At 40.1% G+C, this 14,537-nt stretch overlaps 1 protein-coding gene across 1 annotated transcript; it reads left to right on the top strand.

The window, feature by feature from the left end:
- Positions 1 to 13,313: 13,313 nt before the first annotated feature.
- LOC122293596 lies at positions 13,314 to 14,012 on the top strand. Its single transcript, XM_043102137.1, has one exon. It carries the CDS (start codon positions 13,314 to 13,316, stop codon positions 14,010 to 14,012), a length of 699 nt encoding a protein of 232 aa, XP_042958071.1.
- Positions 14,013 to 14,537: the final 525 nt, after the last annotated feature.

Consider the following 14,537-nt stretch of genomic DNA (forward strand, 5'->3'; position numbering starts at 1 on the left):
AAGGCACTAACTAAATTACCTGAGGAGTTTCAGATAACTCCTCCACCCTCAGCTTGCCCCGGATTGCCTCGGCTACTTCCATCAGTATTGAGTTTGTGTCTTCCCTGGTGTGGTCGAAACCATTTGACTATCTGTGGTGTTTTCTTTGTAGCCATTTTTGGGGGAACATTTAGCTCATTTAGTATCACCTCATCTCTTCTTTTTAAATTTTTTCCAGCGTTTAATTTCTCACCTATTTTGGTGATCCAAAAGCGAATGCTTCTCCAAACCTGTTCCACCGACTCGCCGCTGCCTTCCATACGGGTTTTGCATTTTCTTAGCCAAAGTCTCCAAGTAATAATAGTAGGAATAACACCAATAAGGTTGCCCATAGTGGAAGAATTGTTAGCCATGTTAAACCAGCTATCAATTGTGTCCTTCCAAGATCGCCCCTCGCTTACATTCATACCCACCTGTACAACACTTTTCCTCCAAATGCTTTTTGCAAACTCACCCTCAGCCAATACATGGTTTAGGTCTTCATAAGCTCCATGGTTACAGCAGTTGCACTTTGAGACAATGGGGATGCCAATTCTTCTCAGTTGATCATCTACGCTCAGAGCCCCATGCAGCCCCTTCCACATAGTAGTGGCCATGAATTTAGGAAGAGAAGAATGCCAAACCCAGGCAGCCCAAGCATCAGTTGGCATTTTGATCCGAACACACTCCCATGCACTTTTTGTGGAGAATACCCCATCGAGGGAAGGGGTCCATACCAGCACATCCGCTCCACTTTTCCTCTTGCCCAAAGCCTTCAGGATTCGTTCCACATGATTAGGACCAACCAGCTGGTTCAGGAGCTCATAATTCCATTCATCCCCTATGGTGCATTCTTTGATTTTCAGAGATGGGCTTGCCGTGCTGCCATATTCATTGCAAAGAGGGCCTTCCTCCAACCATGTATCACACCAAAAGGATAAATTACCCTCCTTGACTCGCCATCTTGCTCGATTTAGTATTTCGGGAATGCATCTTAATACCATCCTCTAAAAATTGGTGCCTACTGAGGGGTTAAGTAAAGATATATGGGAATTTTTGACATACTTGGATTTGAAGAATCGAGACCAAAGGTTATTTTCAGTAAGTAGTTTCCAGGCTAACTTCATATGTAATGATTTTTTAATATCTTCTAGATTTCTCAAGCCAATACCCCATTCTTTTTCGGGACGACACATCCCCTCCCATGCTCTCCAGTGCTTTTTCGGCTTCCCCTCATGAAGTCCCCAAAAGAAATTACTGCAATACCGATTGAAGGTTTTTATAATCGACTTAGAAACTTGTAGAATAGATAGTAGATAGACAGGCATACTTGTAAGGACATGTTTTAAAAGGAGAGATCGTGCCCCACTTGACAATAAATTAGCTTGCCATCCTCCAATTCTGTCTCTAATCTTCCCCAAGAAATCATCAAAGTGTATAGCCTTTAGCCTTCCAGAGATAATGGGGGCCCCCAGGTATTTAAACGGCAAAGAGCATTCAGAAAAACCAGTCAAGCGAAGCAACCTCTGACGTCTAGCATGAGGGATATGCTTAGAGAAACTAATCGAGGATTTTTCCTGACTTACCTTTTGGCCCGACCATTTTCCATACACCTCTAAGGCCTCTGAGATGTTTTTTAAAGAAGATGTATTTCCATTGGCAAATATGACTATATCGTCTGCATATAACAGGTGGGTGATAAGAGGGGCATTTCTATGATGATGATAAGGACTTATCAAGCCTTGCTGAAATCTACCTTTCAACAATCTCGAGAAAATGTCCTCCACCACTATGAAAAGATATGGGGAGATGGGGTCGCCTTGACGAAGCCCTCGTTCACCTTTGAAAAAGCCCTTGGACACCCCATTCATAGTCACGGAAAACCAAGGAGAAGACACGCAGCTTTTGATCAGATCACAAACCTCTACAGAACAACCAAAGGCACATAACACATGAATTAGAAAACCCCATTCAATGCTATCGTAGGCCTTCGCCATGTCGATTTTAATGAGGACATTACCACCCCGAGTTGGCTTATGAATATTGTGTGTCATTTCCTGTGTCAGGCTTATATTATCAAATATGCTTCTTCTAGGAATAAAAGCGCCTTGCTCTGGTGAAATAATCCGAGGGAGCAGAGGCGAGATACGAGCCACCAGAATCTTTGTACAAATCTTGTAGAAAACCGAGCACAAGCTGATAGGACGGAACTTTTCAAAGCTCTTTGGGTTAGCAATCTTCGGAATAAGCACCAGAGATGTAGCTGCAAAAAATCTAGGTAGAGGATTGCCTCGAAAGAAATCATGCACGGCCTCCACTACTTCCACGGATATAAGTTCCCAACATGATTTATAAAAGCTGGATCCGAAACCGTCCGGCCCCAGACTACTATCTGATGGAATAGAGTACACTGCATCTTTCACCTCTAGTATCGACGGAAGTTCCATGATCTTCTTATTCTCCCCCTCGGTAATCACTGGTTCAACTATGTTTGATAAATTCGGGAGGTAGCAGGTATGATTGGTGCTCAAAAAATCCTTAAAATACTGCACTGCCCCCTCATGGACCTCCTCCGGATTTTTTAGCCAACGCCTATCACTCAACCTCATTTCCTTCACCACCTTGCCATTTCTTACATTCATAGCACGAAAGAAGGATACATTCGCCTCACCTGATTTTAGCCAACTTTGCTTCGCTTGTTGAGCCAGACGAGTCTCCTCTCTTCGAATCCACGTATCCAGTTCTAGTTTAGAGACCATTAAGTCCAGATCAGTCTCCTCATTAAACTCTTCTTGCAAACTTTTTTCCAGAGCCTCCACCCGATCCTCGATGGCCTTTATGTTCTCTGTAGTCAGACCGAAAACATTTTTATTCCAAGCTCTTAAGGCACATTTCAGCGTTTTTAATTTTTTGGCCAGCCGATTCATCCCCACTCCACCACTCTCCACCATCCAAGACTGACTCACAAGCTCCCTGAATTTTGCATGAGACTCCCACATCTTCTGGTATTTGAAACCAGTAAAGCCATATTTCGAGTTATCATTTTTCCACCATGCCATCATAGGGGAGTGATCAGATGATAGTCTAGGAAGGTAACTCATGGAGGCATCTGACTACCTTAGCAGTAAGGGGGCGTTTATTAAAACTCTGTCTAATCTCGTCCAACTTCTTGACAGACCATGTTGACCATTACACCATGATAGCATGTTTCCAGTATGATTCATATCCACTAGGCCAGAATCCTCTATAAAGGAGTTAAAATCAGCCATTGCCCCTGCATGTCGAGGGCGACCTCCTTTACGTTCCTCATACTTTCGAATAATATTAAAATCTCCAACCACCATCCAAGGGTCTATACCTGGATTTATGCTTCGAAGATTTTCCCACAAGGTTCTTCTCTGTAAATATTGGCATTTCGCATAGATAAAAGACATTATGCAATAGTCATTACTAGCCTCTGCTCTAATAGTCAGCGATTGGGAGCATGTCTTCAATACATCTATTTTTACACCTTCTGCCCAGAAAATCCAGATCTTTCCCCCATTTGCTTCATTCGACACACTTCCCACCATTTTCATATTCATTTGTAATCGGCACATATGACTATCATTAGCAAACGGTTCAGCTACCACCACAATTCCTGGTTTATACCTTCTCACTAATTTTCCAAGTCTTTTCCTGGAGGTCCCGAGACCCCTAATATTCCAGTAAAAAATTGGTTTAATCATAGATTCAATTTTGAAGGCTTGCTTTTAGCCCTTTTAGAACTCCTTAGTTTAACACTCCCACTGCCTTCATGTTGATACTCCCCTTCTTCCATGTCCGATAGAGATTCTGGCCTCTTTTGCAAGTGTTCCATCTCATTAATCGTTTCACCATCCGAGGCACCAGCTTGTTCCCTAATCTCTTCCACATTTAGTTTTTCTTTCTCACAGCAGTTTCCATCATGTAGTACCTCCACTTGACCAGTAGCCTCTTCCTGCAGTAGCGTTTCCATAACCATCTCAGGACTTGTACTCACCACATCTATATTTTCCTCTTGTGCCCGGTCTTTAGAAACCATAGGTTCATTTGTTTCTACCTCCAGAGACTTATCTCCAAATTCCTCAACACCCATTATCGGATCTTGGTTTCCCATCACAGGGGTTTCATTTTGTATTTGGACCTCAATCCTGTCCTCATTGCCGTCCCTACCGCCCCCCTCATTTTCCCTAGTTTCTATCGGAACTCCCTCCAATCTCAGAACTTCTCCTGTTTCTTTGGCACCTTCAGTTATCGATAAGTTTTGACCCAAAATCTTCTTACTTTGGTCGTCTTTCAGCTTCTTACTATCACTCTTTTTACAAGTTTTAGAGTTATGCCCCTACAAATGACATTTTTTACAAAAAGCAGGTAAATTTTCATAGCTTACCTCCTGGTAGCGACTAGAGGGCAGCCGATGATCACCAATCCAGAAACCCGGGATAGGAGATTGAGCAGCGTCCATCTCCACACATACCCTGGCACCATCAGTACGTGTGGCACATCTTGTGCTGTTGTCCCTTCTCAGATATCGACCAATCGGCATCAGCAAATTACGGTGGAAGCATTCATGGTACATGTTTGGAGGCAGCCCTGGAAGGAACACCCAAACAGGGACCATGGACGGTTCGTGCTCTTCAGTAAAATCAGTGCTCCAGTTGAAGATACGATAAGGGGACCCCTCAACATCACAGACTTCACGGGAAAAAGCTTTAAGATAATCGGGTTCAGAGGAGAATCTCACAAATACATTTTGTGGTCTTCTCATGCTAGATACTACCGGCTGCTTTTCCAGACCCCAACGACCTTTGATGAAGGACCGTATCGCATCCAGCGATGGTCTTTGGCGCAGGAATTTCATCACTAAAGAAAACCGAAAAGGCTGAGCTGATCTTTCAATTTCCTCCCTCGAAAACATAATGCAAATCTTCCCATCGATAATCTTCGGCGGACGAAGCGGAATCTCCACTTCAAGAATCGGAGATGGTGGTTGATAAACCAGCTCTGCAAACGTTCGCTGCCTCCCTGCCGTTGCCGAAGAGCCCGGGAGGGGCTCCGCAGCAGCCATGGAAATTTGGGGGAAAACCCTAGCAGTCGCCTCTGTTTCGCCTCTGTTTCACCTCTCGTACGGAGAGTTGGACAAAATGCAAATTGATGTCTGCAAACGACTGAAATTGTCAAACAAAATTAAGGGTAAAATTGGAAAAAAAAAAGTTAAACGAAAACACTATTGTTAAGCGATCGGCACTTTATATATTAGTATAGATATAGATATATATCATTAACTGCCCTTGTTTTGGTTGTAGGTAATCTTTTGAAACGAGGGTAAATGGGCACCATATCAATATGGCTGCAAGCAGCTAGAACTGAGAGAATCTTATTGGATCGTGTCCTCCTCGCCAGCTATAATATGCACTAGCAGTAGTTGGTATCTTGATATTCACGCTCGGGCAATAATCTGGCGCCTTATTGGATCATGTCCTTTTCATTCTAATGTAGTAATCATGAATATTGAGCCTCCAGGACGATGTCATTTTAATGATGTCCTCTTCGCGAATTAAATAAGACTGTGTACGACCCCAGGTCCTCGTGAACAAGTTGTCCGTCGATGCTATCGTGAAACAGTGAAAGAAGCCCAAGACTATTCTTCATTCAGCTGTGTACAACTGTAACAACAATGCTTTTATATTATTCAATTATTGAATAAGATATTATTTTTTAAACACATTTATTTTATTTTAGGGATGATGAGTCAGCTTTTAAAAATGCTTTTATCTCGTTAGAAGTTGTTTGAATACAAAAATAAGAAATATAAAGGTTAATTTGAGTTTACTTTCATAAAACGACAAAAATTAAGAGCTAATAATTAGTTTGAATTTATTTTCACAAAATGATAAATAACTGTTACTTTTCCTAAAGAAAGAAAACATTATGAATTAATATAATTTAATAAAGATATTCTCGTCTTATAATATATATTATTATGAAATATATTATAAAACAAATTAAATTTAGGTAATTTATAAATTACTGTTACTATTTATAAATATATTTATAGACAAAACAAAATCATTATTACAAATACTATACGATAATGGATGAGACCGGCCCATATGTTGCCATGAGATTTCAAGTGATATTCTTTAAATTAAAAGAGAAAAATCAGTATATTATCATCATATATAATGAAATTTTAAATGAGTGAAGTGAAATAATCAACTTATACTTAAAAGTTTGTCAGGAAACATAACTATTCTCAGATAGTCATAGACTATTTCATTATTATTTAATATTTTTTCACTATTATTTACAAATCATCTGAAATATTTTTGATATCTAAACGGAGCCTTAAATTCCTACATCACCAATGTGAAATGATCTTACAACTAGATGCCTACCTCACCCTTGTACCATGCACAAAAAAAAAAAAAAAAAAAGAATCATTAATGCTATTACTATCATTATTACTATACATAATATAATTTTAGAATGAGCCTAAATTATCAGGTGAAATGATATTAATATATGTCTACTTCACTAATCTACTATGCATAACAAGCATACTTCATGCAAAAGAAAAAATAATCTTTAATGCCATTACTCTTATTATCACTGTAGATAATTATATAATTTCTAAATAAACTCAAATCAGCAGGGGAAAGAATTCCAATAAACGTTAATCTCACTAATGCACTATGCATAAGCCATATTACGTACTTTTTATTTGAATGAAGTCAAGCGAGCAGGTATGATTTGATCATATCTTTCTCACCAACTGTAACATGCGTCTTCATCTAGTAGTAGTTGTGAAAGTAAGAAAGAAAATGACTCAGGATCGAGTTCTTTTCTTTTTGGTATTAAAAAAAATAATAATCTTAATAATTCTCAACAATATATATTTATATATATATGGTAGCCCTTACATTACGTAGTAATTCAAAATCTCGATCTTGGGCACTACAAGGTTTTAATATTGATGTATTTGTTAATTAGTAGTTTCGAAATTAAACAACGTGAATATCTGTTTATAGACATGATTCTCAGCGGGTTTATATAAACTGGAATAATTGGGTAGCTCTATTGATCTGGACGTGGTTTGTCGGAATTGACCCATTAGAGCAACAGCAATGGTCTAGCCATTGCTAAGTCCAAATTTTGGCTAGAATTGTAAATTTTAGCTATAATCAAAACTTTTAGCTAAGTCCATCACATTGAACTAGTTATTTTGAAGTAAAAATAATAATATAATATTTATTTTATCAACTCATCACATTGAACGGAGCTGGACGACGGAGGCATGCGAAACGAAAAAAAAAATGAAAACAGAGACAGAGGCATGCGATGGAGTTGGGCGGCCCACAAGTGGCTCGACGGAGGTCTGCCGTTAGTGCGGCTGACGTGCAGTACTCGGCGGCATCTTCTGAGGCGATGTGGAGGTGCAGCAGCGTAAGTGAGGCTCCGGTTGGCAGCCCTGTTTTTCTTTCCTAAAAACAGAGCTCATTGGTCAATGACAGTGAGGTGGACGGAGGTCAGCTGCGACGGAGCTGGGCGGCCCGCAAGTGGCTGGACGGAAGTTAGCTGCGCTAGAAGAAAACGCAGTCGATCTGCATGGCCCCGTAACTGAGAGAGAGATAGAGTGCTGAGAGAGAGAACGGAGATGAATTTGGAAAACACTTCCATGCGACGGAGAGAACGAGAGCACAATATTCTACTCTGTTTTGAGGTTCTCCAATTACTGAAAACGAAAACACTTCCATGCGACGGAGCTCCGGCGTAGAGAAAAAAAAGAAAGAAATGAAGAAGGAGCAGATCAATTGCAGATGAAGGAGCGGAAAGAATAAAATAAGCTTTGGCTGGACAACAGTCGCTCGCCAAGTTTGGAGGAAGGGATACAATTACTGTATCAGTTATGTTAAACTTTCAAGTTTTAGCTAGGCCATTGCAGATGAATTTCTGCAAATTTATGCTCCATTTTAGACTTGCATGGGCAATGGCGAGGCCATTGCGGATGCTCGATATGTCACTAGCTTTAAGCATTTTGACCCATTTTTAGGTGCGATAAGGCTAACCTGCACAAAATCAACTCGATATGTCAATTTTATTAAAAAAACTCAATTATGGCGTAGAAATACCATAAAACATAAAACAAACCCAAGCAAACTTAGAATAAAAAACTCCCCAAACATAACAAATCTGAGTAGCCCATAAGACCAGAAAAAACAACCACCCAACAAGTGCCCCATCCATACCAGCGGACTCTCAACATCTAAGATAAGGGATGCCAAATCTATCCATGCAAATCAAATCCCGAATCGGGTCTTGAGTGAGATCAACGTCACAAAAATCCGAGATAATACCTCGAATTCCTTAGCCAAAAAATCAGCCACCATATTAGCTTCTTTAAAAACATGTCGAAAACGAACATTTAAATCACGTTTAAATCACAAGCAATAGCTGTAATTTTGTCCAAGAAATCTCAAATAAACCTATATTTACACACTCCCAAAACCAACCAACCTATTAAGATCAATGAGTCCATCTCTACTAGTACATCCCGCAACCCCAAGTCTATGCACAACCTAAGCCCATCAAGAAGAGCAGAGCTTTACATTCGGCAACGTTGTTTGTGGCATGACCATAAGACTACATGAACCCCGCCACTACTCCCCCCTGGTGGTTCTAAATTATACCACCCCTACCGGCGAGTTGGGGGTGGTTAGCATTCTTAACTACAGTCACACCAGATTTCTTAGGTACCACATGTGTAGGACTAACCCATTTGCTGTTAAAAATAGGATAAATGATCCCTACGTCCATAAGTTTTAACACTTATGCTCTAACAACCTCTTTCATGTTGGAGTTCAATTTACGCTGCATCTCTCTAGAGGGCTTAGCATTGTCCTTTAGATTTATCCTGTGGGTACAAATTAAAGCAATAATACCTTTGATATCAGCAATAGTCATTCTATTGCTTCTTTGTGTTCAATGAGAACATCAATTAATTTTTTCTTCTGATTTTCATCTAGTTTTGAGGAGATGACTACTGGCAATGTCTCTGGTTGGCCTAAAAATGCATATTTCAGATAAGCAAGTAGAGGTTTCAAGTCGAGTTTTGGTGTTTGTACACTTGAGGAGAGGGGCACAATATCACGAGGTGGTAATTACTAAAAATATGTGTCCAACACTTATCAGTGTCCATTATAGGAGTAGCTTCCAACAAAAAATTTATAGATGCAAACACAGAATCATCATCAAAATTTTTACCATGAACCAAACAGGCCTGTAGAGGGTCAAAAAAATTGACAAATCAAATTTATCTTGAACAAGAGTTTAAATCAAATTTGCTTCATGCACATCATCATCATCACTAAGTTGTTTACAAATATTGAAAATATTTAACACCAAAGTCATGTTGCCAAAAGAAATTGTCATCATACTACTCATACAATTTATTAAAGCATTCGAAGTTGCAAGAAATAACCTGCCTAAAATTATAGGAATTTAAGTGCAAACATAAAAAATAGATTCTGTGTCCAAAATAATAAAATCTACTAGAAATAAAATTTATCTACTTTCACTAACACATCCTCAATTGTTTCTCTTGGTATTTTTATTGAACGGTCAGCGAACGATCAGCAAGTTGAAGTGTTACCTTGGTGGGTTTAACATCACCAAGACCCAATTGCTCATATACCGAGTAAGGTATGAGGTTAAACTAGCACTAAGGTCACTCAATTTTAAAATTTCCAATAACATAAGAAATTATTGGACAACTTGGATCTTTATATTTTGGAGGAAAATTATTTTGAAAGATGACACTTACCTATTATGTGAGGAAGGTCTTCTTTTGCACCTTCATTTTACACTTCATTGTACATAGATCTTTAAAAAACTTAGCATCAGATGGAATCTATTTAATTGCCCCATCCTCGTTTCTGTGGAACAATTTGAACTTGACTCAACCAGAAAAGACAGACCATTCAGGTATGAGGCCAGCTGGGCCTTGAAGGAAGATTTCAATGAAGTTCTGGAGAAGGCATGGAGTAAACCGAGAAGGGTTGATGGCAAGCTAAGTCAAGTTATAGAACGACTGAACAAGTGCAGAGTGGAATTGGTAAGGTGGCACAAGCAGTATGCTGGTAACAACAGAGCTGAATTAAGGACACTTTGGGATTAGGTGACTGAATTACAAAGGGATAATGAAGGCCACCTCACAGAAAAAATAAAACAAATGCAAAGTAAGATAGAGAAACGGCTTGAGGAAGAACACATCAGGTGGAAACAAAGGGCCAAACAAAAGTGGTTGAAAGAAGGGGATAGAAATACAAAGTTTTTTCATCAATGTGCTACACAAAGAAAGAAAGTAAACCAAATCAAGAGGCTAATCGATGATAGTGGGCAAGAGATCACATCAACACCAGGGATATCTAATCTATTCCAAGAATACTATCAGGATTTGTTCTCCTCTTCTAACCCTGTGAATATTGCAGATTGCCTAGAACCAGTGGAGGTCACTGTCACAGAAGAACAAAATGGAATGCTGATGAGGCCTTATACCCAGCAGGAGGTAAAAACTGCTCTCTTTCAGATGGAAGGGCTTAGTTCACCTGACCCTGATGGGTATCCTGCACTTTTTTATCAAAAACATTGGAACCTAGTGGGTGACCAACTCAGCAATGCAGTATTGCATGTCCTGAATGAAAGTGGAAGCCTATCTGAAATAAACAGCACCTACATCACCCTTATTCCTAAGAAGAAAAATCCAACCAAAGTCTCTGAATTCAGACCCATCTCACTGTGCAATTTCCTATACAAGTTGATATCCAAAATCCTAGCCAATAGACTCAAAAAAATACTCCCCTCCGTGGTGTCCCCAACTCAATCAGCCTTTGTTCCAAACAGACTAATCACAGATAATGTTATTGTTGCCTTTGAGGCTCTACACACAATGAAGGCTAGGATGAAAGGAAGGGAGGGTTATATGGCCTTAAAACTCGATATGAGTAAGGCATATGATAGAATAGAATGGGAATTCCTTAGAAAAATCATGCATAAGATGGGGTTTTGTCACCAATGGGTGGAACTAGTTATGAAGTGCATAGAAACTGTCTCTTATTCTATTTTGGTAAATGGAGTACCACAAGAAGCCTTTCAACCTTCAAGAGGGATTAGGCAAGGTGATCCCATTTCACCATACCTTTTTATTCTATGTGCAGAGGCACTTAGTAAGCTCATAGGTAGAGCTGAGACAATAGGTGCAGTTCATGGAGTACCAATAGCAAGGGGCTCCCTTCGAGTGTCTCATCTCTTTTTTGCATGTCCTGAATGAAAGTGGAAGCCTATCTGAAATAAATAGCACCTACATCACCCTTATTCCTAAGAAGAAAAATCCAACCAAAGTCTCTGAATTCAGACCCATCTCACTGTGCAATTTCCTATACAAGTTGATATCCAAAATCCTAGCCAATAGACTTAAAAAAATACTCCCCTCCGTGGTGTCCCCAACTCAATCAGCCTTTGTTCCAAACAGACTAATCACAGATAATGTTATTGTTGCCTTTGAGGCTCTACACACAATGAAGGCTAGGATGAAAGGAAGGGAGGGTTATATGGCCTTAAAACTCGATATGAGTAAGGCATATGATAGAATAGAATGGGAATTCCTTAGAAAAATCATGCATAAGATGGGGTTTTGTCACCAATGGGTGGAACTAGTTATGAAGTGCATAGAAACTGTCTCTTATTCTATTTTGGTAAATGGAGTACCACAAGAAGCCTTTCAACCTTCAAGAGGGATTAGGCAAGGTGATCCCATTTCACCATACCTTTTTATTCTATGTGCAGAGGCACTTAGTAAGCTCATAGGTAGAGCTGAGACAACAGGTGCAGTTCATGGAGTACCAATAGCAAGGGGCTCCCTTCGAGTGTCTCATCTCTTTTTTGCTGACGATAGCCTTTTGTTTTGCAAGGCCAATGCTTTTGAGTGGGGAAGGCTGATTAACCTACTGAGAATCTATGAAAAAGCTTCAGGGCAAAGGCTAAATATGGACAAGACATCTATAATATTCAGCAGAAACACCTCTAGATTAACCCAGCACTACATCCTTTCTGTGGTAGGAATGAGGACCTCTATGACCTATGAAAAGTATCTCGGCTTGCCATCCATTGTGGGGAGAAGCAAAGCTAGCTCTTTCAAAAACATTCTAGATGCAGTCAGAAGAAGGGTTAGTGGATACAAAGTGAAAAGCCTATCTCAAGCTGGGAAAGAGGTATTCATCAAAGCAGTGGTTCAAGCACTTCCCACCTACACAATGAGTGTTTTCAAGCTACCCAAGACATTGTTACAATCCATCAATAGTGTCATCAATAATTTTTAGTGGGGCCAAAGGGAAAGGGAACACAAAATCCATTGGATTTCATGGAAAAATATGGGAAAAGCAAAATCTGAAGGGGGTATGGGATTTAGAGACCTCGAGTGTTTTAATATGGCAATGTTATCTAAACAATGCTGGAGGATTATACAGGAGCCTAACTCACTTGCAGCAAGAGTTCTGAAAGCTAAGTATTTTCAAAATAGTCCTTTCATGTTGGCCAAACTGGGGTCAAAACCATCATTTCTGTGGAGAAGCTTTATGGCAGCAAGACAGGTGGTGAAAGCAGGATCTTGTTGGAGGATTGGCAATGGAAGAGAGGTCCAAATTTGGCAGGAAAGGTGGCTTGGCCATCCAGTGCCCAGGAAGGTTACAAGTCCAGTAGCTTTACTTGACAGCAAGGCAATGGTCTCTGAACTAATTGACCAATCCTCAGCTCAGTGGAAGGAAACACTCGTGAGGGAGGTCTTTGAGGAGAGGGAAGCAGAATTAATACTACAAACTCCTTTAAGCTCAATGAATGCTAGGGATAGAGTGAGTTGGCAAGGGATAAAGGATGGCAGGTTTTCAGTAAGGAGTGCTTATCATATGGAAAAGGCACGGGAGCAAGAGGGGAAGGGTCAGACATCTTGCAGCAACAACCTCAGACAAATATGGAAGCAACTGTGGAAGCTAAGGATACAACCAGGTGACAAGGTGTTTGTGTGGAGGGCATGCCTGGAGGCTCTCCCAACTCGAACCAACCTACAGAAGAGAAGGGTGGTGGATCATCCACTATGTCCTGTGTGCCAACAAGGGGAAGAGACAGTGGTGCATGCAGTTTAGAGCTGTGTTTCAGCTAGAGATGTTTGGAGCCTAGCCTCTAAGAAGCTTCAAAAAAGGAGCCAGTCCCCTGCTTTGTTTATGGATCTTTTTGAATCTCTCATGCAAGAGTTGGATGAGGTATCTCTTCAAGAGTTTGTGGTGGTGGCTAGGAGGGTTTGGTGGAGGAGAAACTGCTTTATTTTCAATAATGATTTCAAACACCCCAAGTCAGTGATAAGAGAAGCTCATGCTACCTTGACCCTGCTAAATGGAGAGAACAACAACATAACCACTAGCCCCTCTCTGACCTGCAGGTCCCCTGATGTATGGACTCATCCACCACCAAATTGGTACAAAATCAATTGGGACAGCTCAGTGAATAAGCAGAAATACCAAGTGGGAGTGGGAGTGATTGTGAGAGATTGTAAGGGACATGTCATGGCAACCATGAGACACAACAAGCAAATGTATCCTGACCCTTTACTTGCTGAGTCGTATGGAGCACTTCAGGCTGCAAAGCTTGGGGTGGATTTGGGTTTAAGGCAGATTATCTTGGAGGGTGACTCCCTGCAGGTGATAAACACCCTTCATGAAGATAGAGACGGTCTTAGTAGTGCTTTAATGTTCTTGTATGAGACAAAAGTCTTGCTGAAACAGTTTGCTAAATGGGAAATTTCTCATGTTAGGAGAAATGGTAATGTGTTGGCCCATGTTTTAGCAAAAGATTCTCTTTCCATTTCTGATTTAGCTGTAACAGTGGAGGATGTTCCTCAGTGTATTTTCCACTTGGTTCAATGAAATGGTTACAAGAGTTATTCTTTAAAAAAAAAAAACAAATGAATGTTAATTTTTACTTGTTTAAAAATTTCAAGAATGTTCGCATTTTGAACTAATTTATGAGAATGTTGCAACATTTAAGGAAAAGGAGAAGGTATTGGGGCTTTGACAGGCATATCTGACTCAACCTTGTCAAGTTCACCATCACTTTTGGAATTTGAAGAATTGTTGGTTTCACCAACTTTCATTGAAATACTTTTATCAATCGTTTTTTCATTGCATAGAGAGGTGATGGACTTCACATGTTCAAATTTTGAATCAAAAGAATTTGAATTAATTACCTCAAATTGCCCTTTGGGACTCGACTGAGGTTAAGAAGGAAACTTACCATTTTCTTGAACGCGCAATGCGGAGGTCAAATCACCAATAGAACTCCTCAACTCATTAATGGCCTGCATTGTCTAACCATTAGTATTCGTTTGACCGTGCATAAAAGTTTGCAATGTTTCTTCAAGATTTTTTCTTATATGAAGGCACATAAGGAGT

The sequence above is a fragment of the Carya illinoinensis genome, chromosome 14 (genome assembly GCF_018687715.1).
Source record: "Carya illinoinensis cultivar Pawnee chromosome 14, C.illinoinensisPawnee_v1, whole genome shotgun sequence".
Taxonomy (NCBI): Eukaryota; Viridiplantae; Streptophyta; class Magnoliopsida; order Fagales; family Juglandaceae; genus Carya; species Carya illinoinensis.